The sequence below is a fragment of the Diabrotica undecimpunctata genome, chromosome 9 (genome assembly GCF_040954645.1).
Source record: "Diabrotica undecimpunctata isolate CICGRU chromosome 9, icDiaUnde3, whole genome shotgun sequence".
NCBI lineage: Eukaryota > Metazoa > Arthropoda > Insecta > Coleoptera > Chrysomelidae > Diabrotica > Diabrotica undecimpunctata.
Genome location: NC_092811.1, coordinates 86178558 through 86204431, shown reverse-complemented (window position 1 = coordinate 86204431; position 25874 = coordinate 86178558). Strand labels below are relative to the sequence as shown.

Sequence of the window (25874 nt, the reverse complement as noted above, 5' to 3'; positions counted from 1 at the left end):
GGCGACGGCCACGGTAGCTATTACAAGCGAGGATTGTATCGAAGTAATCGTCTAAAGAGTAACGACTACTTTCCTAACCGAGGTAATCGATTACTACGATTACTGGTAAGTAACGACTGTAACGAGTAGAAAGTAACGAATCATTTCATTACAATATTGAGATCACTAATTGAAATATTGAGGGATGAGATGAGAGATCACCGAGTTGTTTTAGTTATGGAATCTAACATTGAAATTAAGGAAGAATTTGTTGAAAGTGGTCAAAGACACATAGAGAATCAGCATTCTACATCAACTGATCGTGGGGACTTTAAGAGTGGACCAGAAGCAAACTCAGGTAAGACAAAAACCGAATGAAAAAATTGAAGACAAATAATTAGTTCTAAAAAATGAGATGTAATTCGTATTTTTTATTAGCTAGGGCTGTAAAAACTGAAATTAAGGAAGAGTTTGTTGAAGGTAATGCAAGATATGTAGAGAGTCAGGTATCCACCTCCCTTGATCTGAGAGACTTGAAAAATGAACCAGATGACTATAACTCAGGTAAGATAAGTAATAATAATTACTACTAAAAACTTTGATGAAATTAAAATTTTTTAGATAGGACTGTAAAATCTGAAATTAAGGAAATGTTTGTTGAAGATAATCCAAGATATATAGAGAGTCAGCTATCCACCTCTCTTGATCTTGGAGACTTAAAGAATGAAGATACCTCAGGTGAGATAAATAATAAAAAAATGCAGAGGATCATTGAGGTATTTCATATATCAAAACCTGATTTTTTCTTTATGTGTCTTAGTATGATATTTTCATTTGTTCCTCTTATGAATCTTTAAGTTGTTGGTTACTCCTACAGAGATATGCATTATAAATCTGAAATATTAAAATGTAAATCAACGAATTCTGCTTCAGATAGAAATTAATGTTAAGTGTTGCCATAGTCATAATACTATAACTAATACATAAGATGCTCTTGTAGACACATATTTGCCAAGGCTTGCACATTGTTACTTGAGACTTTATTTTGAAATTTTTTTTATACATTCTGTGATAGATTTATTGGGTTGGTAAAATAATATTCAACAATTTTTTTGTGTTACCTCTTTTCAGAAGAAAAGAATAATATAAGATTAAAAAAACCTAGAAAGTAACTAGACAAGACCAAGTTTAAGAGATTTAATGTAAAACTATCAGATGCATGGTATACAAAATGGTTTCAGATTAATTTTAATAAATTATGCATCAGTTTCCTGATTCCATATAAGATAACTGTTTATATATTTTTTTTAAATTTATATCAGTATCATTTTGTTCAACTAAAGAATTGAAACCTGATACATCAGTTTTTTTATAACATTAAATAAAATTTTTAAAATTCTTCTCAATGCCTAATGTAGAATTTTTTTAAATTTATTTAATATCCTCAAATCTATTAAAGAAAAAAAATTACTATATTTTTAGCTGATACGTCTTCTACTTAGTTGTTAACCTGATGCAATTATCATGATATCATGAAGCTATTATCTGATTTTTCCAATGTTCCTCTACATCTTTCTACCTGCTGCCATTCTAGCACATTCTGACAATGAAACAGCAATAGTAGCAACAATATGGTCCATGTATTGTGTGGGAGATCTTTTTGCCTAAGTACCTTTCCCTGGATGGTAAGTTTTTCAAGACCATTTCTTTGAAGCACATGTCCATAATAGCTTATTATTTATTCTAATATTTGTATTCTTAGTATTTTCTTTATGTTTGGCTGATTCAGTATAGATTCATTTGTTCTTAGGGCTGCCAATGGTATTCTCGAGATTTGTCTCCAGCAGTACATATTAAATACATCTATAATCTTTTTAGCTTTCAATGGCACTTTATTTCTTTAGCACAGCCCCCACTGTTAGTTAGAGCCCAGACACAAATTTATCTACAACAGCGATATCATGGTTAGATCATTTTGATTGTTGTTGTCTCAGTCAATTATCATTATTCTTGTTTTATCTCTGTTTATTTTAAGACCCATTGTAAAGCTTGCTTCTTCAATCCTTGGCTGATACATTTCTTCCCAATTTGATGTTTTATTTATTTGATTTTTTGTGTGACAAATTGCTAAATTTTTTAATACCATACTTTCAAGAACGAGACACAATATCCAATATTGCATCAGAAAATGAATCTGACGAGTTAACAGTTGTAGAGGAGAATCAAAATGAAGAATAATCGAGCAGGCAACAGGAGTCAAGTACTCAATTAGAGACTGGAGAGAGTTCCCAGCTTTCACAACCGGAAAACCGCGCTAAAACATTTAAAAGTCCATCAGCACACAAACTGAGAAGTGCAAAAGTATCTCATTCTGAAACCATTGAATTACCATCAACCGTTTTGATGAAATACATTATGAGCAAAAATGAGCAACCCACAATCACTAATGCAATAGACGCTTTTCTGAATGGTATTAGCGAAACCATCAAAATGTTTCCTCCAATGTACCAACACATGGCAAAGACTAAAATATTTAATATTGTACTTCTCATTACCAGCAACTTTCATCAGCCACGACAGACTCATGTCTGTCGTCATGTACAAGTTCGCACACTGAGAATGTTGAGTAATGATATACCTACACTTTTTTTTTATAAAATTTGATTTAGAATGTATAGAATATATTATGTGATACTTTTGTACTTATTTTACTTAACTTATTTTTTATAAATAAACTTACCTCAAACAAAGTGCCAATTTCTCAACTCCAGTTATTGCTTGTCTAAATGTAGTATTTCTTTTTATTAATAAATGTTCAACTTTTGACAACAAATCATTGAACTGATATTTCGACATCCTAAAGTATTGATAAAATTTTACTTCATCTAATAATTCTTTGTATGTGAAAAATTCCTTTCTTTCTTTCTTTCTTTCTTCCTTTCTTCAGTTTTCCTTTCCATTAAACTTTTATGTAACCATATTTTTTTTTCCTGTCATCCTAGCTTTCCTTTTAGATACCTCATTCCCTTCATCCTCTTCTTCCAGCAAAACAGCAATAACTGCTAAATCGATGGTTAGTTGCTGTATAGTGCGAACACTACATAAAATTGACGGACTTCTGATGGTCGGTTGCCTGCCGCCGTCTAGATGGATATTGAGAATCAAGCTATACTGATTGGTACCTACCCCGGGTATTTGACTATTGATCAAACTGTCCTCTCCTGCTTTTGTTTTTTCCCGTCTGATCCAAAAGATCTCCGTTATCACTGAAGCTGAAGTTTATTGTGTTTACTGCCCATTGTTGTTTCCTACAATTTTTGTACCGTGAAGAAGTTTGTATAGGTCTTTTGCTTGGTGTGTAATAAATATATTGGGCCTCCGTATGAATTGCCCGTATAGGTTTTGTCTTTGGCGGTCTTTCTTCTTCTTCAAGTGCCCTGTCCGTTGCGAACGTTGGCTATCAACATGGCAATTCTGATCTTGTTTGCGCCGCTTCTGAATAATTCGACCGATGTGAGCCCGAACCACTTCCGCAGATTTTGGAGCCACGAGTGTCTTCTGACAATCAATTGCAGTAGACGATTCTTTGGAGTACCTCTATGTTGGTGACATGTTCGGTCCAGGATATACGAAGAATGCGTCGGTACACCCACATTTCTAATGCTTCTAGTTTTCTCGTGAGCGTCTCTGTCAGCGTCCAGGCCTCCATCCCATATAGTAAGATCGGAAAAATGTAGCATTTAACTAGACGTAGTTTTATGGGAAGAGACAAACCCTTGCTTATGAGGAGCTTTTTCATATATGGCGGTCCAGCGCCTCACAATCGCATGGTACATGTTTTACAGTTTTACAGAAATATATTGCACATACTAGTTAATTCGGTTATTGCTTTTTATATTTCATAAATAATAGACCGCAAAAAGCCGAGGATTGCTGAAATATTTTAAGATCAAATTTTGAGGTTATAATGATAAATATTTGTAGCACTTGTTCCCAAGATCTCGGTACTGATGGAAAACAAATAACATGCAACAGTTGCCGTTCAAGGATACACATTGCAGAAAAATGCTCTGACTTGCCCACTTGTCTACTTATGTACTTTTGCGCTACCTGTCATGATGCATTTAAGAATGTTCCTATGTTTGTGCGAAGATTTGCCAAGCCTGAAGAAGAAATCATCAGTCTCAAAGAAAAGATTAGATTAATGGAAAATAGCAATTGACAGACAACAGCCAATTTGGTTTTTTATGAAGTACAATAACATATAGACAGAGCTCAAAACCTTATGATTTATAAAATTTCTGAATATAGCTGTAATGTATTAGCTGATTGCATTAGCTATGACAAATCTCAAGTGTGTGAAGTCTTTCGTTTACTTGGCTTACAACAGGAGGAATTCACCATATCACATGTTATCTGAGTTGGCAAAGTGTCCAGTTACAATCAAGCTAGACGAGTCAAAGTTATATGTAATGCACACAGTGAAATTGGCTCTTAGACTAGTAATAAACTTTGAAATACTGTTTATACACTCTCTAAGGATCAAACTAAGATGTAGCAAGACACAAGGAAGCTAAAAAGGAACTAGATGAAAGAAAATTTGTTTGCGATGAAAATATATGCTCTAGAAGTTAAACAAAAAAACCATTATCAGTTTCTTATCAAAATGTGTATCAAAATAAGTGATAACATAACCGAGTCCGAAATTAGACGTGATTCTATGTAGTATCTACAGATTTAATAGATCCAAGAGAACCAGTGCAAAGTTGTGTGGGGTGTACTAGTGTTTGTTAACAACGAACTAAAATCACAAACCATTAGTATTCTTGAAGATCGGGTTGAACAAATATGTATCTTATGTCAACATAATGAAGTCAAGTTTGTGGTCGGTGGTGTCTACATACCTCCAAAATCACTTCATGAAGTATACAACTGGCATTGTCAAATTGTGGAAAATGTTGTTTTGTAATACTCAGCACAGGATATCTATGTTTTTGGTGATTACAATCTACCCAATGATCCAGCTGTGAATATTGCTCAAGTCTTTGGTTTTTTAAAATCGTAAACATAATAATATTCCCAATAATTGTAATGTATTTTGGATTCAGTTTTTTCTAATGTTAGGGAGCTAAATATCTTAAAACAAGTGATTCCTTGTAGATCCTAGCTATGAATGTTGCTTAAACCTCGATGTAAAAGAAACAAATAGAAATAAGTTGGTTTATGATGAGTTGTTTTATGATGAGTTGATTTATGATTTTCGGAATGGATGAACTTCCTTGCTCCCATAGACTGGCAGATATGTATGCTTAATGATATTGATTTTGCTACAACATTATTCTATGAAGTTCTTTCTATAGGAATTTCTTAATTTGTGCCATTCAAGAAATATAGAACTTTTCCAAAGTGGTTCTCTGCTGATCTTAGAAGACTGACTCGAGAAAAACATGCTTATTATATTTATGTTAATAATCGTTCTGATGATGACTATATTAGATTTTCCTATCTAAGAGCTGAATGTAAACAACTGTCTGAAATTTTCTTCAGCAACTATATCAAAGGTATAGATGCTGGCCTAAAAAATGATCCAAAATCATTTTGGAAGTACATAAATGATAAGCGATCTAGTCATAACCTATCTAACTCCTTATTTTATCAAGTCCAATCTACAACAAATGGTCAAGACATAGCTAATTTATTTATGAACTTCTTCTAAACTGTGTATTCACCAAATAACAACAACCTTTACGTTCCTATCCATTCATTAAATAGCAACTTTAGTACAAATATTTTTCCTTCTAAGATTACCATGGCCGATATTTTTAATGGCATAAATGAGATGCCCAATAAGCTAACCGTTGGCCAAGATGGAGTGCCTAATTTTTTATTAAATAAGTGTGTCTGTACCCTTATAATGCCGTCTGTTATATTGTTTAATAGATCTCTGGAAACCTCTTGTTTTCTTCTTCATGGAAAGAAAGTTATGTTGTTCCTATATTTAAAAATGGCCAGAAAGACAACATTGAAAATTATTGTAGCATTTGGATGCAATCTGCAATCTATAAGCTCTTCAACTTTCTTATAGCAAAGCAATTTCACAACTTGGTGTTCATAGCAAAAAATCCACTGCAACAAATTTGGTTTGCTATCAATCTGATATATTATCTCAAATGGAAGACTGTAAACAGGTAGATGCAATATACACACATTTTTCCAAAGCATTTGATCGTGTAGATCACCAAATACTTTTGATCAAATTAATTAATGTAGGCTTTCATGTTAGATTTGTTGAATGGATTAAAAACTCTACATCTGATAAAATTCAAAGAGTCAAGATAGGTTGTCATCTGTCTGACAGTATCTAAGTAACATCTGGAGTTCCTCAAGGATACCACATTTCTCCACTTATTTTTAATATCTTTAAGGACATCACTTTCTTTTTCCTAAATAGCAAATGTCTAATGTTGGCAGATGACTTGAAATTTTGGAAAGTTATAGATAGCTTAAAAGGTCAAGCTTTGTTGCAAGATGATTTAGAAAGACTACAACTTCACTTAAATGTAAAAAATATTGTGTTTCGTCTCATTATAATTTACATCTTGTTTGTCGATTTTACTTTATTATTATATATTGATATCGGTAATTCTTAAAGTTTGGGTAAATTAGCTTCCAGAAATCTATTAAAAGATTAAAATGTTTATCAGTTTTAGATATTTTTGGGGAAAATTTGTAGATAATAATCCCTGTCTTTAGAAATTAGGTAGTTTTAATATTTACAGTTAGTCGAATCAAGCGGTTCATTGTTCTCGTGCCCGCTCCGTATTTATGTATTTCTGAGAAGGACAATATGCGCTTACCCAAGATAAAATTTTATATTTCCTCCCCTTCACTAGGGGCTTCTGTTAGACGCTTTGTAATGTATTTTTAGGAGTATCTTTCAAAACTCAGTACTGTACATACGTTTAGCCTAGTCAATAAAAGTTCTATCAAAATTTGTCGTCGTATATTATTTTAATTTGATAAAATAGTATTTTACAGCAAATATATCTCACGGTAAACTAATCGTGAGCCGAACATGGCCCTTCATTCGAGCCGAATATAACTAGTGGTTTTCGTGTCGTAATTGAAGAACTGAGATTAGTTATTGTCGAAAAAATAGGACTTTTTATTGTATTGTAATTTATCGCTTTAAATCAAAGTAAAGTGGCCGTGAGTGAGGTGTATCAAGAATAAATCATCGCATTTTCGTCGGAATTAGCAAGGATTCATCACATATCGTCGTCGTATTCCTGTGCCATTCACAACAACGGTCATCATCAAATCAAATCGTAGCTGTCAACACCAGAAGTATCGAAAGTCACCAGTTCAAATTAAGTCATTCGAAGCACTCAATTAATCCATTCTTTTTGCTGTATTTCTTTTACTACTCATAAAAATTAATATGCTCTCTATTTCGAGTTTGCTCAAAATTAATTAGTAGGAATTTGACAAACTGATCGCTTTATTTAAATTGTTTATTACCATTTTTTCCTGGCAAATTTTAGTTTTTGGTTGTTTTTATTTTTATTTAAAATGACTGAAGACCAAGTTAAATTCCTTAATGTCAAACGCGGTAATGCCAAACGATCTTTAACAACATATGAAAGTTTTTTAAATAAATACAATCCTAAAACAGATTTTTTAATTCTAGAAAAACGGTATCAGGACATAGAAAACGTTCGTGAAAATTTTGAAATCGTTCGAACGGAATTAGAAATATTAAGGAATCGGATGAACTTACTAATTCGCTCTTGCGCGTGCAAACGGAGTTAAGTCTGAAAATGTCCAAATCGAGATAACTTCATAAATGAACACGTTTTAGATCGAAATTTTATTGTGCAAAAGGATTTATCTCTGTTGTTTACGTTTACGAGCAAAACTTATTAGTGATACCGAAGATAACTCATTTTGAAATGTGTTAAAGGAATTTATGTCAAATAGACTCTGTTGACACTATAATGTCGGTCAGTGCAAATGGAGTTAAGTCTAGTTGTATTACAATGCGCCAATTTTTCGGAACTTGCCTAAATCTGCACTAAACACGATGCATCACCTCATCACGTGTTTTCGACTCGCAGCTGAATAACATTGAGTGGCTTATTGGTATTTTGTTTTCATTTGCGTTCTTTACGGTGAGACGTGCACATATTGTGAGATCTACTACTCGTATTAGAGAATAATATCATTAATATCATAAGTAAAAATGTTTGCAGAAAGACGAGAATTTCTTGCCGCTCTGAAAGAACGGGCATTAAATTCAGAAGGTAAGTAAACTATTTTAGTTTAAAATTAGTAATAACTATTTTTTACCTCCGACGCAAAAACAGAAGTGTTATCACTACCAGTTATACGTTTAATATGTGTGTGTCTGTGTCTAAGACATCGTAGCTCATCAAAGATTGTGCCGATATGTGTTTTTTTATTTAAAGCTGCCGCTGACGTAATCGAGACAGCTCTTAGGTATAATTTGTTTGTTTGTGTATTTGTGTGTCTGTCTGTGGCATTGTAGCTCCTCAATAAATGAACCAAATTATGATACGTTTTTTTTTTGTTTGATGTCGGCACAATAAATTATTTAGATGGTTTTTAACTATAATTTATGAAGATATATTAAGGCGTTGAGCTCATATTTCGTCGGGGGTTAATGAAATTTTAGAATTTTTTTTTATAAAATAAATTATGATAAATAAATTAATGAAATTTTAGAATTTTTTTTTATAAAATAAATTATATTTCAATGTTTCTTATTGTTTCAGCTGAGCTCAAAGTAAATACTGACCAGTCCATTACACCAGAAAGTGATACAGCCATGTTTTCGAATTTGGAATGTGAACAACGAGAAAACAGGAAAAAAAAACAAGAAAATATCGATTCTCGTTTTGATATTTGTAAAGCTGATATTTCTGAAGCTGGTTGTAGCAGAGGTCAGTTTTGTTACATTTTAGAAAATAACAAATATTAATTTATTCTAAATGTTTTTGCAGATGCACCTAGTGAAAGGATTACTGAGTTCTTTGGAAGCGATATCGACGACAGTGACAAGGATCCAGATTATGAACTTCCTGAATCAGATGACTCGAATAGTATTCCATTGGTTTCGTTTGAAAATACAATAGATCCAAATCAATTGAATAAAAATAAAAAAGGAAGAAAATCGGTAAAAGGTGATACTAGAGCAATGAGGAAAAAAAGAAAAATGGAAAGAAATGCAGGTAAAGAATACATGACTCTAAAAAATAAGTTGATGAAAGGCAAAAAATGTAAGGTACTTGGAGATTGCCGAAAAGGATGCGGTAAAAAATTTGATACCGAAGTACGTAAACAGTTATTTACAGAATTTTGGGAGTTAGGGGATTATAATAAAAGGGTTGCTTACTGTTCAAGTCTTATTTTGAGGCAGGAAAAAAAGACAATGAAACTTAATTCATCAAAAACAAGAGCTTGTAGCTATCAGTATCACTTCAAGATCGCAGGTGAGCTCGTTGAAGTTTGTAAACAGTGCTTTCAAAAAACATTTGATTTGTCGAATAAGTTTATAGAAAATGTTATTACAAAAACTAGCTTTTCCGGTATAACAACAGAAGATAAAAGAGGAAGCCATATACCTGCGAATAAAATAAATTCAGACAGAATTGACATGATAAAGCAACATATAGGTCTTATACCTACATACAAAAGTCATTATTGTCGTGAAAAAACTGGAGATAGACGTTTTTTGCCTTCTTTTTATACATTGACCAGAATGTATGATGAATATAAAGCTTGGATCCAACCTCAAAGTCCCGTAAGTAGAAAGATATATGAGACTATTTTTCATACAATGAACATTTCAATAAAAAAATATAGTAAGGATACATGTCAAACTTGTGACAAGTTACATAACACTATAGTGAATGAAAAGAAAGAAGAACAAAAGGAAAAAATAAGAAGAGAACTAAATCGGCATCAAGAAGAAGCAGAAGCTGCATACGCAGCAAAAAGAAAAGATAAAATAATTTGTCAAGATGACAAGTCCCAGAGAGTTTTTGCTTTTGATTTGCAGCAGTGTTTACCCACGCCCAGCCTAAACACTTCAATAGCTTTTTATAAAAGGCAACTCTGGACGTACAACCTTACAATTCATGATTGTGGTAATAACAAAACTACTTGTTGTATGTGGTATGAAACGATTTCTGGTCGTGGAGCCAATCAAATAGCTTCTTGTTTGTATAAAGAGCTCTTAGAAATCCCACCAGAAGTACGAAAAATAACATTGTATTCTGACACTTGTGGAGGGCAGAATAAAAACTCTCATCTCATTGCAATGTTTATGGTCTTAATGGTTAGTTCTGGTCTCGATACATTGGATCATAAATTTTTAATTCCAGGACACACAAGAATGGAGTGTGATAGCGACCATTCGATAATTGAAAAAAAAAAGAAAAAATATGAAAGCCGAATTGAACATCCAAGAGACTGGTATCAACTTGTTCGACTGTGTGGTAAAAGATATCCCTTTAAGGTTCAAGAAATGACTAGAAATGATTTTATTGATTTTGCAAGTTTACTAAAGAGTTCATTACAAGTAAGAAAGGTAGATAATGACGGTAACCGCTTTATTTGGAAAGATGTCAAATGGATTAGATATCAAAAAGAATTTGGACTGTTTTCGTATAAAAATAGTTACAAAGAAGATGAACCATTTAAAACAATGAATTTTCTTAGAAGAGGTTTCTCATCTCCTCCATTAAATCTACCAAAATGTAAATATCCAAATCCAATTTCTTCAGAAAAAAAAAGTAATCTAATGGATTTATTACCATACATAGATGACGTATTTCACGATTTCTATAAAAACTTACCTACGCAGACCGATGTTGCAGACTACTGTTCAGAAGAAGAAGAAGATATACTAGATGACGATTAGTGCAGATAGGGTTATGTACGCTAAAGTTTTGTGCATTTGGAGATAACTATTTTTTTCTCTCATGTTATAATGATTTTCAAAATTACAGGGTAATATTTTCATTTAGTTTGTAAAATTAAATAAAGTTTTTAATTCATCTTTAATTAGATTTAAGTTGTTTTATTTAAAATTTGCTTATAAATTCATAAAAATTTTTAAACGCTTATATCTCAAAATGGCAATTTTGGACTTATCTCCGTTTGCACGCGCAAGGGCGAATTATCGTATAGAATTTGAGGAACAGTATTATAAAACATACGCAATCGCCACAAAGTTGTTGTCGGGTCGAATTACGGAAAAAATAAAATCGTCAACGGTGGATGACACACCACCAGAACAAATATCTAACTTTCCTTCATCGTCGTCGTCGACAGAAATTCAATCCGCAAACAACATTGCATTAACTGCTCCTGTAGCAAATAATTTTGCAACAAACTTCCCGGCAGCATCCCTTCCAAGTATTCCTCTACCTAGGTTTACTGGGGCTATAGACACGTGGTTAGGCTTTTTTGATTTATTTAATTCATTAGTTCATGAACATAATAGCATTTCTCCCGTGAGAAAACTATTCTATTTGAAAAGTTGTTTAGAAGGAGAAGCTGCTGACATATCTTCTATCGAATCGTCTGCTCAAAATTATGATGTCGCGTGGAATTTGTTACAAGAACGCTATGACGATCGAAAATTCATTCGAGATAGTTACATTAAATCGCTAATTGACACACCGTGCATGTCAAAAGAATTTTCAACTCACACATTCTTGGATCATATTCAAAAATATTTAAGAGCATTAAAAAATCTTGGTGAACCCATCGACTCGTGGAATTCGTTTCTCGTCATTTTATTCAAAGACAAATTCACCAATAGTTTCCGCGAACGATGGGAGGATAGTACTAACGAATCGCGTAATCCAACAATGAAACAAATGATGTCGTTTCATTGTTGGATTCACGCGATCTCAGCAAGCTACTATCGAAAATCCTCCAACAAATAAATAAAAATCGTAGAACATTACTCTGTATTCGCGAAATCATCAAACGTACACTGCAACTACTGCACAAAATAGTCTTATTTTTTGTGAAGGTGAGCATTATGTAAGTTCCTGCCGTGAATTCACATCGTTATCGCCTGTTGAACGTTACGACGTTGCTAAAAAAGGTGGATGGTGTATTAATTGCTTATGCAAAAATCATCGCGTCTTACAATGCACCGCTTCCAACTGTCGCATTTGTCATCAAAAACACAATAGTTTGTTGTTACATTTCGATAAACCAAAAAAAGCTTCGAATAACAATAAAAATACAAACACACACACCTAGCACTAGCGTAAATTTGCATGCTCATGTATCCACGGACGTACTATTAGCTACCGCAGTGGTAAATATCGTAAACGGTCGCGGAAAAGCTAAAACTTGTCGAGTGTTTTTGGACGCTGGTTTTCAAGCACATTTTATTACCGAATCCGTGGCTCAATTTTTGAATATAGATCAAAAACCCGTTAATATCACAGTTTCCGGGGTAGATGATTTATCGACTAAAATAAATTCTGCTCATGCTACAATCAAATCGCGTTTTAGTAAATTTCAAAAAACTGTTGAATTTTTGATTTTACCACAAATCAGCAAAACAATGCCGTCGATTCAAATAAATCCTACTCAACTCGAAATACCAAAAAATATCATGTTAGCTGATTCTGAATTTTGCAAACCAGCAAAAGTAGATGCTCTTTTGGGAATCAAATTATTTTATAAACTGCTTAGTGTAGGTCAAAAATCTTTGAAAAATCAGCCTAATGTTGTTCGTCTCGATTGCACCATATTTCGTGTCATCTTACACTAAATAGTCCAATGTCGGACTTCAATTTAAATCGCTTCTGGGAAATGGAAGAAATTCCAAGCATCAAAATTTTGTACTCGGAAGAAAAGGCATGCGAAGAGCATTACCAGTGTCACACTACTCGAGATGTTAATGATAGATACATCGTTTGCCATTTAATGACAAAAAATCTAAATTAGGTGATTCATATAATAGCGCGTTAAAACGCTTTTATTCGCTAGAAAATCGTTTTCGTAAAGATCCTGTTTTGCAGCTGGACTATTCTACTTTTTTGACTGAGTATGAGAAATTAACACACATATCTTATACAAATGATGTAAATGGCCAAGAAATTGGATTTTATCTTCCTCATCACGCGGTATTAAAACAAGATAGTCTCACAACTAAAACTCGCGTAGTTTTTGACGGCTCGGCAAAAATGTCAACGGGAATGTCGCTCAATGATACCTTAATGGTCGGTCCCAAACTGCAGGATGACTTGTTTGTCATTCTTCTTCGTTATCGTCCACATATATTCGTATTGGCAGCCGACGCCGACGCAGAGAAAATGTATCGCCAAATTCTTGTACATCCCGATGACGCAGTTTATCAAAAAAATTTATTTCGGAAAAATCTACGAGAGCCAATCAAAACGTACATTCTTAATACTGTCACGTACGGTACCGCTCCAGCATCATATTTATCAACTCGGGTTTTTAAGCAATTAGCTCAAGATGAGAGTCTTGCGCATCCTCTCGCATCTATCGCATTAAACAGAGATTTGTACGTCGATGATCTTCTCACTGGTGCAAAGACTCGCGCAGAAGCGTCCGCTTTGCGAGGAGATCTTATCGCATTGTTAAAAAAAGTTGTTGTTCTTCTTTGAAAATGGGCATCAAATGATAGCTCTTTAATAGTTGATGAAAATAAACACGATGAGAGTACTCACATGTCTCTAGATCCTGATGCCACCATAAAGGCATTAGGAATTCAATGGAATTCTCGCGAAGATACTCTATGTTATAAGTCGGACATTTCAAGTATCGCAACTGTAACGAAACGCTCTATTTTGTCGCAAATCGCAAAATTGTTTGATCCGCTGGGATGGTTGGGCCCAGTTATCGTATACGCAAAAATAATTATGCAGATGTGCTGGAATCGGGAGTAACGTGGGATGAATCACTTCCGCTCGAAAGTCACTATTTATGGTTGTCATTTCAGGCTCAATTAAAACTTATCGAACATTTAAATTTTTCTCGTTGTATTACAATACCAAATCCCGTCGATATCCAAATTCATGGATTTTGCGATGACATCGAAAAAGCTTACGGCTCTTGTCTTTATTGTCGTTCTGTTAATGTTGAGGGAAATATTTTTGTGCGATTGATTTGTGCAAAATCTTGCGTGCCCCCCCTCAGCTCAATATTGTTACCGCGATTGGAGTTATGCGGCGCTTTACTTGTAGCTCGGCTCTATGAAACGCTTCAGCATTCTTTTTTACTGGAAGTCAGCGGTATTTACTTTTGGTCAGACTCGACAATCTTCACTGGATAAATACCCAGCCGTATCTTCTTCGGACATTTATCGCCAACCGGGTTTCGGAAATACAAAGATTAACTAGTCGGTGTCATTGGCAGCACGTTTCCTCCTTAGACAACCCGGCAGATTTTTTAACGCGCGGTCAACTTCCCTCCGAATTTTTAGAAAATAATATTTGTTTATCGCGAACCCAGTCTCTATGGCCGAAAGGAGTTTGGATTCGATCGAAATTCTCGAACTAAAAATGGTAAGGCCTCAATCAATAAAGTGTATGCAGGTTTTGTTGAATAATAATAATATTTTAGAAAAATACAGCTCGATGCATAAATTAATTCGCGTGATTGCCTATGTAAACAAGCTAAATGCTCAATAGTTGGTCGATTCGCAATCTTTAATAATTAAGATGACGCAATTCTCGGAATTTTCAAAAGAAATTAATTCTTTAAAAAACAAGGATTTCGTTATTGGTAAAGGTAAATTGGTGTCTTTAAATCCCTTCCTAGATAACAACGAAATCTTCAGGGTTGGTGGCAGACTTAATCGATCCTCGTTATCTGAGTCTCAAAAACATACAATCTTGCTGCCAGCTAATGATTACATTACTCGATTAATTATACGTGAAGAAAACGTAAAATTAAAACATGCTGGTCCCCAAACCACCCTATACTCCGTGCGCCAAATTTATTGGCCTTTAGACGGACGTAATGTAACTCGAAAAATTTTACATCGATGCATCCCTTGTTTTCGCGTAAAACCTCGTCCGGCTAATCATAAAATGGGTATCCTTCCCGAATACCGAGTAACTTCATCTCGACCTTTTCTTAAAACTGGAGTCGATTATTGCAAGGAGAAAAAGTTCCGCAATCGTAGACGATTAAAGGTATACGTCGCAGTGTATGTATGCAAGTCTACACGAACAGTTCATTTAAAACTAGTAAGCGACTTAACCACCGAAGCATTTTTAGCTAGCTTTCGCCGTTTTTGTGCCAGACGAGGGAAATGTGCAGAAGTATATTCGGGTAACGCTACCAATTTCGTGGGAGCAAGTCGCGAGCTGTATGAATTATTTAACTCGTCAGATTATCAAAATGCCATTGGAAATATTCGGATGTTGAAAGGTTCGATTTAGGAGTATCATTCAAAACTCAGTTCTGTACACACGTTTAGCTTAGTCAATAAAAGTTCTATCAAAATTTGTCGTCCTATATTATTTTAATTTAATAAAATAATATTTTATAGCAAATATATTTCACATTGATCTGTTGATACTTTTTCTCCATCCAAAATAGACCAAAAATCGAAGAAATACTAACAAATTAGAATAACCAAAAAAATTCAAGTGAAAAGCCGACAAAATTATGTAAGTTGCTTAATCATAAACGTAATTAAAATATCAGTGATTTTTACTATTAGCTTATGTAAAAATGAATAATATTGTTTAAAATAATCAAGTTTCGAAGTACATTCGACTCTGTTACTTTTAACTTTTAAAATAACTAAAAATTTAATTTGAAAAATTTAATCTAATCTAACTTAACTAAACCTAACCTAACCATATTTAACATGAAACTGCTAACAAACAGTAATTTTTTCTTAAACGAGTTAAGAATAAATTGTTAAAATAATTAAAAATCGGTAATTTTTTTTATAAGAAAATATATTTTGTATAATTAGGACAACACTTGTTAGAATTACCCTTCTTGAGCGTATCAAACGGTTGTCATTAGAGTCATAGATTTGTCGTCTATTTTACTGATTTTCCAAGACTTGCTTAAAACAGAGGTGCGACTTACGCACCTACAAAATAAAAACGCATGTGCCTGAAACATATGTAGTGTATTAGTGGGTAGAATTTTACTGTCTGCAACAGCATTTATGTATTATGCTTTACTTTGTTTATTACTTTGTGTCTGAGTTCATTTTTCTCTTGTAAAAAATCGTTTGTATTTTAGGTTTTGCTCAGGGGGATAACAAGTCGAAAAGTATGGAGACATCTTTTGAACATTTATCCCATAAAGGACACTATATGAGTCGACCCGCTGAAGGGAAACTTGTGAACAAAAATATAAAAATTCAGATTAGACAGATATACAATTGTGAAATTTGTTTCAAGCAGTTTGGTCAAAAAGTTTATTTAACTAGACACATGAAAGTTCACACTGGAGAAAAACCTCATAAGTGTGAAATTTGTTTTAAAAAGTTTTCTGACACATCTAAATTGAAAAGACATTTGATGGTACACACCGGAGAAAAACCTTACAAGTGTGAAATTTGTTTAAACCAGTTTTCTGCAGCAAGTATTTTGAAAACTCATTTGGTAAGGCACACTGGACAAAAACCTTACAAGTGTGAAATTTGTTTTAAACAGTTTAGCCAAGCAGGTAATTTGAAAACACATTTGATAGTGCACGTGCACACTGAAGAAAAACCTTACAAGTGTGTAATTTGTTTCAAGCAGTTTGGTCAAAAAATTTGTTTAACTAGACACATGAAAGTTCACACTGGAGAAAAACCTTACAAGTGTGAAATTTGTTTGAAAATGTTTATTGAAATAGGGGATTTGAAAAGACATTTGAGAAGACACACAGGAGAAAAACCTTACAAGTGTGAAATTTGTTTTAAACAGTTTAGCCATTCACATGGTTTGAAAACACATTTGATATTGCACACTGAAGAAAAACCTTACAAGTGTGAAATTTGTTTTAAGCAGTTTTCTACAGCTAGTTATTTGAAAAGACATTTGATGGTACACACCGGAGAAAAACCTTATAAGTGTGAAATTTGTTGTAAACAGTTTAGCCAAGCACGTTTTTTGAAAACACATTTGGGAGTACACACTGGGGAAAAACCTTACAAGTGTGAAATTTGTTTTAAGCAGTTTTCTAGAGCAAGTTATTTGAAAACACATTTGTTAGTGCATACTGGGGAAAAACCTTACAAGTGTGAAATTTGTTTGAAGCAGTTTACTTCAGCAAGTTATTTGAAAACACATTTGATAGTGCACACTGGAGAAAAACCTTACAAGTGTGAAATTTGTTTTAAACAGTTTAGCCAAGCATGTAATTTGAAAACACATTTGATAGTGCACAATGAAGAAAAACCTTACAAGTGTGAAATTTGTTTTAAGCAGTTTTCTACAGCAAGTTATTTGAAAACACATTTGATGGTGCACACTGGAGAAAAACCTTACAAGTGTGAAATTTGTTGTAAACAGTTTAGCCAAGCACATTCTTTGAAAACACATTTGAGAGTGCACACTAAAAAAACCTTACAAGTGTGAAATTTACTGTAAATAATGTACCCAAGCCGATTCTTTGAAAACACATTTGAGAGTGCATACTGGAGAAAAACCTTACAAGTGTAAAATTTGTTTTAAACAGTTTAGCCAAGCACATTCTTTCAAAAGACATTTGAGAGTGTACACTGAAGAAAAAAGCTTACTACTGTGAAATTTGCTGTAAAAACTTTACCCAAGCAGATTCTTTAAAAACACATTTGAGAGTGCACCCTGAAGAAAAGCTTTGAAAGTGAGAATTTTATTCAAGCAGATAATTGTGGAGGTAACATGCAAACAGCCTTAAGTCACACAAAAATCAAAGTTCAGTTAGATGTGCCAATGCTTTGTTCTGTTGTAGCCAAAGTGGTTTATTTTATCGGATTCGTGCAAAAAATATTATCAATGGTAAAAGCATGTTAAAAACCACCTTTACATGCAAAACAACTTATGTCCTCGATACTGGTCCATGCCAACCAGCTTTTTTCAACCAACCAATAGGAGCCCTACAATTGCCACTCAGCTGGCCCGGGAGTCTTACAAATTTGACGTTATGGGAGGGTTTATTGTCAAAGTATTTAAAAACAATTAGTATTTACTTTATTATTTAATGTGGCTATTAAAAGAGCCCTAGTTTTTGTATTGTTGAAGTACAACAATAAACGTTTCTCGTGCGTAAAAGTAAGGCCTATTTACATCAACTCTTTCAAATAAGAGTTTTATAAAGTTCCAGACACGAAAAGACAAGAATATATAATTGCCATATGCCATCAGACATAGTGTGAAATTTGTTTTAAGCAGTTTTCTACAGCAAGTAGTTTGAAAACACATTTGGTATTGTGCGCTGTGAAGAAAAGCCTTATAAGTGTGAAATTTGTTCTAAGAAATTGAATCACGCAGGGAACTTAAAATAACATTTGAGATTGCATACTGGGGAAAAACCGTACAAGTGTGAAATTTATTTTAAGCAGTTTTCTGCAGCAAGTGTTTTGAAAAGTCATTTGGTAAGGCACACTGAAGAAAAGCCTTACAAGTGTGAAATTTGTTTTGATGACGAATTTCAAATTCTTCACATTCAAAATAAAGGCCTAAGCTATCTTTGTTAGAATCTATGGAAATTAACAAATTAAAAAACAGACATCATTCTGAATGACCAACATGAGACAAACAGTTCTCCCCTCCTCAAAATATTTCGTTAACGACTATAAAGTGTAAACGCATACCAAAAATAGATCACTTGAGAAAGGCACTATGTCGAGACAGCTGTAGTGATAAGATTTTATAATAAATTTTGTGGAAGTTTTGAAAACAAAGTTTTCAGTGTTTTATTGTTACATAAATAAATACAGTTTCTGATTCCTTATCACAGAGTCTGCGGTTAATATTGTGAATGCATATTTCATTCAGGAATTATCTTACTGGTGCATGCCCGGTCACCATTCCTGTTATTGTTCTCAGTTTGCTCCTGCCCATATGGAGCAGTTTCCCTTTTCTTTTTGTACATGGTCCACCAATGAAGATTTTCCCATGTGTTTGTTTTGGGATCCTCTCCCAATATCACTAATGACTTTCTCAGATCTAGTCCTCTACAGCCCTACATACTGCAGGCTTTGGTACTCCCAGAGTCACAGCCCGTCCGTTTGATTCATTCGATCCTTTTAGCAAGTTGATCTGTTGATACTTTTTCTCCATCCTTTCTTGTGTGTCACCCCTAGTGACGGGAATTTCTGTTCATTTTTGAGATTCGGGTTACCGGTTCCGGTTCACTTAAGAGAACCGGAAAACTTTATCGGGTTAGTAGAGATCATATGCAAACCAATCTATAATTTTAGCAGTGGGTGGATAATCGAGTGTAAGAGCATTATGTCGTTGTTATTCAATATTACAAGTAAATGTTATGGCAACCAAAAATTTACTTTGATCTATTAAATTTTACCTAATACAACCCCAATGAACCTCTAATTGGAAGAGAAGAATACCCATTATTATGGTGGTTCCAAAGAAAAAACATACTTTATAAACTAGTGAAGAATGAACAATGTATTATGTAAACATATGTTCCCTGTGAGCGGATTTTTTCCAAAACAGGGCAAATAGTAACAGAAAGAAGAAATAAACTAAAAAGTTCAAAAACCAGTGAAATTATATTTTTACATGTTAACCTTTAAAAATTGATTAATTTTATAATAAAATTAGAAGTTGGTTACCTCTTCTAGTTTTTCTAAAAGTGACCAAAAATGGAAGAAATACAAAAAAAATAGGATAACCAAAAAAATTCAAGTGAAAAGCCAACATAATTATGTAAGTTGTTTAATCAAAAACGTAATTAAAATATTAGTGATTTTTACTATTAGCTTGTGTAAAAATGAATAATATTGTTTAAAATAATCAAGTTTTTTAATCTTTCAAAACAAGATAGCGGATATTCCCACACCACAAAAAGTTTTAAATTAAAATTTTATGTACATTCGACTCTGTTACTTTTAACTTTTAAAAGATCTAAAAATTTGATTTGAAAAATTTATTCTAATCTTCTTCTTCTTAAAGTGCCTATCCGTTCCGGATGTTGGCGATCATCACGCCTATCTTTACTTTGTTTATTCTAATCTAACTTAACTAAACCTAACCTAACCATATTTAACATGAAACTGCTAACAAACAGTAATTTTTTCTTAAACTAGTTAAGAATAAAATGTTAAATTAATTAAAAATCGGTAAGAAAATGTATTTTGTATAATTATGACAACACTTGTTAGAATTACCCTTCTTGAGCGTATCAAACGGTTGTCATTAGTGCCATAGACTTGTCGTCTATTTTACTGATTTTCCAAGACTTGCTTAAAACAGAGGTGCGACTTACGCATCTACAAAATAAAAACGCATATGCCTGAAACATATGTAGTGTATCAGTGGGTAGAATTTTACTGTCTGCAACAGCATTTTATGTATTATGCTTTACTTTGTGTCTGAATTCATTTTTCTCTTGTAAAAAATTGTTTTTATTTTAGGTTTTGCTCAGGAGGACAACAAGTCGAAAAGTATGGAGACATCTTTTGAACATTTATCCCATAAAGGACACTATATGAGTCCACCCGCTGAAGGGAAACCCGTGAACAAAAATATAAAAATTCAGATTAGACAGGGATCCTACAATTGTGAAATATGTTTCAAGCAGTTTGGTCAAAAAGTTTATTTATCTAGACACATGAAAGTTCACACTGGAGAAAAACCTCATAAGTGTGAAATTTGTTTTAAAAAGTTTTCTGACACATCTAAATTGAAAAGACATTTGATGGTACACACCGGAGAAAAACCTTACAAGTGTGAAATTTGTTTAAAGCAGTTTTCTGTAGCAAGTATTTTGAAAACTCATTTGGTAAGGCACACTGGAGAAAAACCTTATAAGTGTGAAATTTGTTTGAAGAAGTTTTCTACAGCAAGTTATTTGAAAACACATTTGTTAGTGCACAATGAAAGAAAGCCTTACAAGTGTGAAATTTGTTTTAAGTATTTTTCTACAGCAAGTTATTTGAAAACACATTTGTTAGTGCACACTGAAAGAAAGCCTTACAAGTGTGAAATTTGTTTGAAGAAGTTTTCTACAGCAAGTTATTTGAAGACACATTTGTTACTGCATACTGGGGAAAAACCTTACAAGTGTGAAATTTGTTTGAAGCAGTTTTCTACAGCAAATTATTTGAAAACACATTTGATGGTGCACACTGGAGAAAAACCTTACAAGTGTGAAATTTGTTGTAAACAGTTTAGCCAAGCACATTCTTTGAAAACACATTTGGGAGTACACACTAAGGAAAAACCTTACAAGTGTGAAATTTGTTTGAAGCAGTTTTCTACAGCAAATTATTTGAAAACACATTTGATAGTGCACACTGAAGATAAACCTTACAAGTGTGGAATTTGTTTTAAACAGCTTTCTCAAAAATCTAAATTTAAACGTCATTTGATGGTACACACCGGAGAAAAACGTTACAAGTGTGAAATTTGTTTGAAAATGTTTATTGAAATAGGGGATTTGAAAATACATTTGAGAACACACACTGGAGAAAAACCTTACAAGTGTGAAATTTGTTTTAAACAGTTTAGCCAAGCAGGTAATTTGAAAAGACATTTGATATTGCACACTGAAGAAAAATCCTACAAGTGTTAAATTTGTTATAAGCAGTTTTCTACAGCAAGTTTTTTGAAAATACATTTGAAAGTGCACACTGAAAAAAACCTTAAAGTGAGAAACTAGTTGTGAATAGTTTAGCCATGCAGATTTTTTGACAACACATAAAAGTATACACCGGAGAAAAGCCTTATAAGTGTGAAAATGGTTTTAAGAAATTTATTGAAATAGGTAATTTAAAAACACATTTGAGAGTGCATACTGGGGAGAGCCCCTACAAATGTGACATTTGTTTTAAGTAGTTTTCTTTAGCAAGTTATTTGAAAACACATTCGTTAGTGCACACTTAAGAAAAGCCTTACAAGTGTGAAATTTGTTTTAAGAAATTTAATCAAGCAGAGACTTGCATTTACGTGCTAAAAATGCGTTTGAGAGTGCATACTGGTGAAAAACCTTACTATACAGCGTTCCACGTTAAGAAAATAACATTAGGCTTATGGAGATCAGTGTTGCCAAAACTCTCAGGCATGCGGTTTACTAGATTGTCGATATATTTTTCGAATTTACATTTTCAATTAACATTTAACTGTAAAGTCAGAATAACAACTGAAGAACCACAAAGCCTTATTATCATTTGTACTCTCAGAGAACGACATAAAATCGCTGACATACGTACACCGTATTATTTTAAGTTGCAATTAGTAATTAGATATATGCATTCCAAGAGGTCCGTTTATTTGCTTTTAAATCTTTAATAGCCGGCAAAGTGTATGATTTGACTAAGCAATATTTTCTACTGATTTCAATGATTCATGGTATATGATATTCTTACCGAAAAACAAATAAACTGTCGTTAGTATAATTAAAATAAGATAAAATAAAATTATCTTTTGTAAATACTATTTATTTAATTAAAATCATTTTCCCTACTTTTCATCTCTTGTTTCGAATGGGCACTTTTGGTCAATTACGTTAAAAAACATTAATTTAATTCATGTCTGTGAAAACGAAAATACAAATAATTATACAACCCTGAATCGTGCTTGTGTTCAGCGTGGCATCGCTGCGCTTCTATCGTCCATAAGAAATACATGGTCCTATCTCCGCAATGTTATTTTCTTAACTTGGAACGCTCTATAGTGTAAAATTTGTTTTAAACAGTGTAGCGAAGCAGATTCTTTTAAAAGACATTTAAGAGTGTACACTGAAAAAAGAACCTTTGTTTTTCACTAAGTGTGAAATTTGTTGTTAACAGTTTACTCAAGCAGATTCTTTGAAAACACATATGAGAGTGAACACTGAAGAAAAGCATTACAAGTGAGAAATTTGTTGTGAAAAGTTTAGCCAAGCAGATTCTTTGAAACAAATTTAAGAGTGTACACAGACAAGTATAAAATTTGTTTTAAACAGCAAATAATAGTTTTTCGTAACAAGTACTTACGAAAAGTTACTTACGAAAGTTAAAAAACATTTGGGAGTGCATACTAGGAAAATCTGTAATTAAAAAAATAGCTTTTGAAAAAATACTGTTTGAAATTTCTCTTGTACTGAGCGTAAAAATCTTATCCAAGGTTTAGCGAATTCTGCTTCACAGTGATAAAAATATCAAATATAATTGAGATAAAAAATCAACATAGCAATTAATGCTTGGCTACCACGAATTAGTTATATGGATGGGACATTTGCTGGAGGCTATTTCTGTTAAAGTGTGCAAAAAATTAAGCGACAGTTAATCAGCAATATAAAACTTAACGAAAGGTTTTCCATATAGAGTAGGGCTTCCAAATTTTTTTGCTCCGTAGACCACTTACCGAAATTTTTAGTTTCCATAGACACCCTAATATCAAATTTTTATGAAATTTATTCTATGCACTCAAGTCTATTTAATAAAAAATAACTACCTTGAAATGTATTTTTGTTAGCTGATAAAATTTCCAATTTGATGTTTTATTTATTTAGATTTTTGCTTGGGCAAGAATTGAAAAATAAAAACATACAAGTTTTAATTTGTATTTTATTTAGAATAGACAGAAAGATGAATTAATGCACAAGTAATGCTTGATGTTACTCTAATGAGAAGAATTATCCTTATGCTCTTGTACCAATTCTGCGTGATAAAAACTATCAAAAATGTTTTTATTATAGTCTTAAATGTAAGTTTAAAAGGTCAGGTAGTCCATTGCGAATGAACAGGTACGGCTATCGAGAGCTCTCCGTGCTCATTGTGATATTGGCTACAGGTTGGTATCTTTACTTAAAACCGCGCGCAATTCAAATGTTTGTTGCAAGTGAACGCTGTTTCAAAAACAAAAATATTAAGTTATAAGCCATCGGGATTAGTATATTCTAAAAATTAGTAAGTTATTATTTACAATGTGTCCACAGAGACTTTGCTAAGAAACTTAATTATTTTTATTTTTAGCGAAAGTTATTCTTTATTAACTTTTACCTGTTTTAAGACAAGAAAAAAATTCATAGTTGTTTTTAACAGAGACAAATTCATAAGGAGTTACAGAAAAGTTGACTATAAAATGAAGCAGGTTTTGAAAAATTTAAATTTTATTTCATTTTATGGAATTTTAAAACAACAATTTTATTAATTTTATTTATTAGTACTTTTAGAATATTTGTGATCTACATTAGAGCTAATATACGGACGTGTATTTAACACATCCGAAATTAACTTTTTTCATCCATATTTGGCTTTTTGACAAAAGTTTTAAGTTTTTGTTTATTCTTTGTAGAGAAAACTGCAATTGCTTCTCAATTTTCTTGTTTGTAGGTTCAGATCTAACAGTATTGGGTAGCAACGGCGACACACTATTAGCTTCAACATTTAATATTAAAGAAGTCTTTTTTAAGTAGCTGCAACATTCTTGTAAAGCCTTTATATTGGAAGATTCCCTTACTTGTTCAGATATATTTGTTAGCAAAGTAAAAACTTTTTTCTGCATAGCTTCAACTTCAATATTACAATGTTCATTGTTTATGTTTTGCATTGTGTTTAAGTGCATTTTAATTTCTTCACTACTTTCATTTTCATGTTGTGTTATTTAAAAAGTAGTGTACACACCAGCATTGGTAAACGTGCACACATATACTGCAGTATTTGCACTGTAATTCACAACAAGAAATGTCGTTTACTTTTGTAACAGTATAAGAAGTATTATCATCACCAAATGTTGATAAAAGCGTTTGATTTTCATTCTGATTTACTTCAAAAGATAGTGTTATTGCTTGACGATGTTTTGAAACAATTGCAGAAATGCGTTTAGTATGCTTACCTCTAGTTTTTTTATTATTCTATCAACAACTTTATCTCGAATATATTTTAAAACCGCATTTAAGCCTTTATCTAATCGTTTTACAGTTGTATCTTGCAAATAAAAGTATTTTATTGTCTTGTGCATAGACTCTAGGTACATATTGGTATCGATTCCACATTCTCGCCTATAGCAGACTTCCCAAAATTTGGAATTAGTACTATATTTGTTCTTAAAATATTTTGCAAACTCTACAGTACATATCTGGATCTTCATACAATAAATTTAAAGTGTTAATTAAACTGCTTTGAAATTCTTCTGTCTCTGGAATATATTGCAAATATTTCAAAGTTTTATACACCCACTTTTTTTTTCACTGCTGGATATTTTTGATAAATTTTGTTGCTAGGCACGGTCAATGTGCCATGCACAATATAATTGATAACAAGGTTTGCCCATTACTGCAATTGCTTCTCAATTTTCTTGTTTGTAGGTTCAGATCTAACAGTATTGGGTAGCAACGGCGACACATTATTAGCTTCAACATTTAATATTAAAGAAGTCTTTTTTAAGTAGTTGCAACATTCTTGTAAAGCCTTTACAATATGAAGATTCCCTTACTTGTTCAGATATATTTGTTAGCAAAGTAAAAACTTTTTTCTGCATAGCTTCAACTTCAATATTACAATGTTCATTGTTTATGTTTTGCATTGTGTTTAAGTGCATTTTAATTTCTTCACTACTTTCATTTTCATGTTTGTTTACTGTCGGTGGTTTATTATTTGTAATCCTATGTAGTGTATAAGTTAACATATTGTGTTATTTAAAAAGTAATGTGGTATAACTGTGGGTAACTCCAACCTGGCGCGTCCAAGCCGCGGGGGTGGACAT

General features: G+C 32.8%; 2 protein-coding genes across 4 annotated transcripts; both read left to right on the top strand.

Annotated features, from left to right (window-relative positions):
- Window positions 1-33: 33 nt before the first annotated feature.
- On the top strand, window positions 34-23714 carry LOC140450219 (uncharacterized). Of its 3 annotated transcripts, none has more exons than XM_072543718.1 (4): window positions 34-337; window positions 460-543; window positions 601-717; window positions 16270-20035. In XM_072543718.1, exons 1-4 carry the CDS (start codon window positions 190-192, stop codon window positions 17595-17597), a joined length of 1677 nt encoding a protein of 558 aa, XP_072399819.1. In that variant the 5' UTR covers window positions 34-189; the 3' UTR covers window positions 17598-20035. The 3 variants fall into 3 exon arrangements, with proteins under 3 accessions (XP_072399819.1, XP_072399818.1, XP_072399820.1); XM_072543717.1 differs by having other exon boundaries at window positions 40-337; window positions 418-543; XM_072543719.1 differs by lacking the exon at window positions 16270-20035 and adding an exon at window positions 20600-23714 and having other exon boundaries at window positions 44-337; window positions 418-543.
- LOC140449727 (uncharacterized) lies at window positions 8468-11072 on the top strand. The gene is made up of 2 exons (XM_072543048.1): window positions 8468-8942; window positions 9003-11072. The coding sequence occupies exons 1-2, from the start codon at window positions 8756-8758 to the stop codon at window positions 10922-10924; spliced, it is 2109 nt and encodes a 702-aa protein (XP_072399149.1). The 5' UTR covers window positions 8468-8755; the 3' UTR covers window positions 10925-11072.
- Window positions 23715-25874: the final 2160 nt, after the last annotated feature.

Bases quoted from the DNA above. Each gene is read 5' to 3' on its own strand.
- LOC140450219 (XM_072543717.1), top strand. From the start codon at position 190: ATGAGAGATCACCGAGTTGTTTTAGTTATGGAATCTAACATTGAAATT. The intron at 338-417 runs GTAAGACAAAAA...ATTTTTTATTAG, and splicing joins TGGACCAGAAGCAAACTCAG to CTAGGGCTGTAAAAACTGAA. The intron at 544-600 runs GTAAGATAAGTA...AAAATTTTTTAG, and splicing joins ACCAGATGACTATAACTCAG to ATAGGACTGTAAAATCTGAA.
- LOC140449727 (XM_072543048.1), top strand. From the start codon at position 8,756: ATGTTTCTTATTGTTTCAGCTGAGCTCAAAGTAAATACTGACCAGTCC. The intron at 8,943-9,002 runs GTCAGTTTTGTT...ATGTTTTTGCAG, and splicing joins TGAAGCTGGTTGTAGCAGAG to ATGCACCTAGTGAAAGGATT.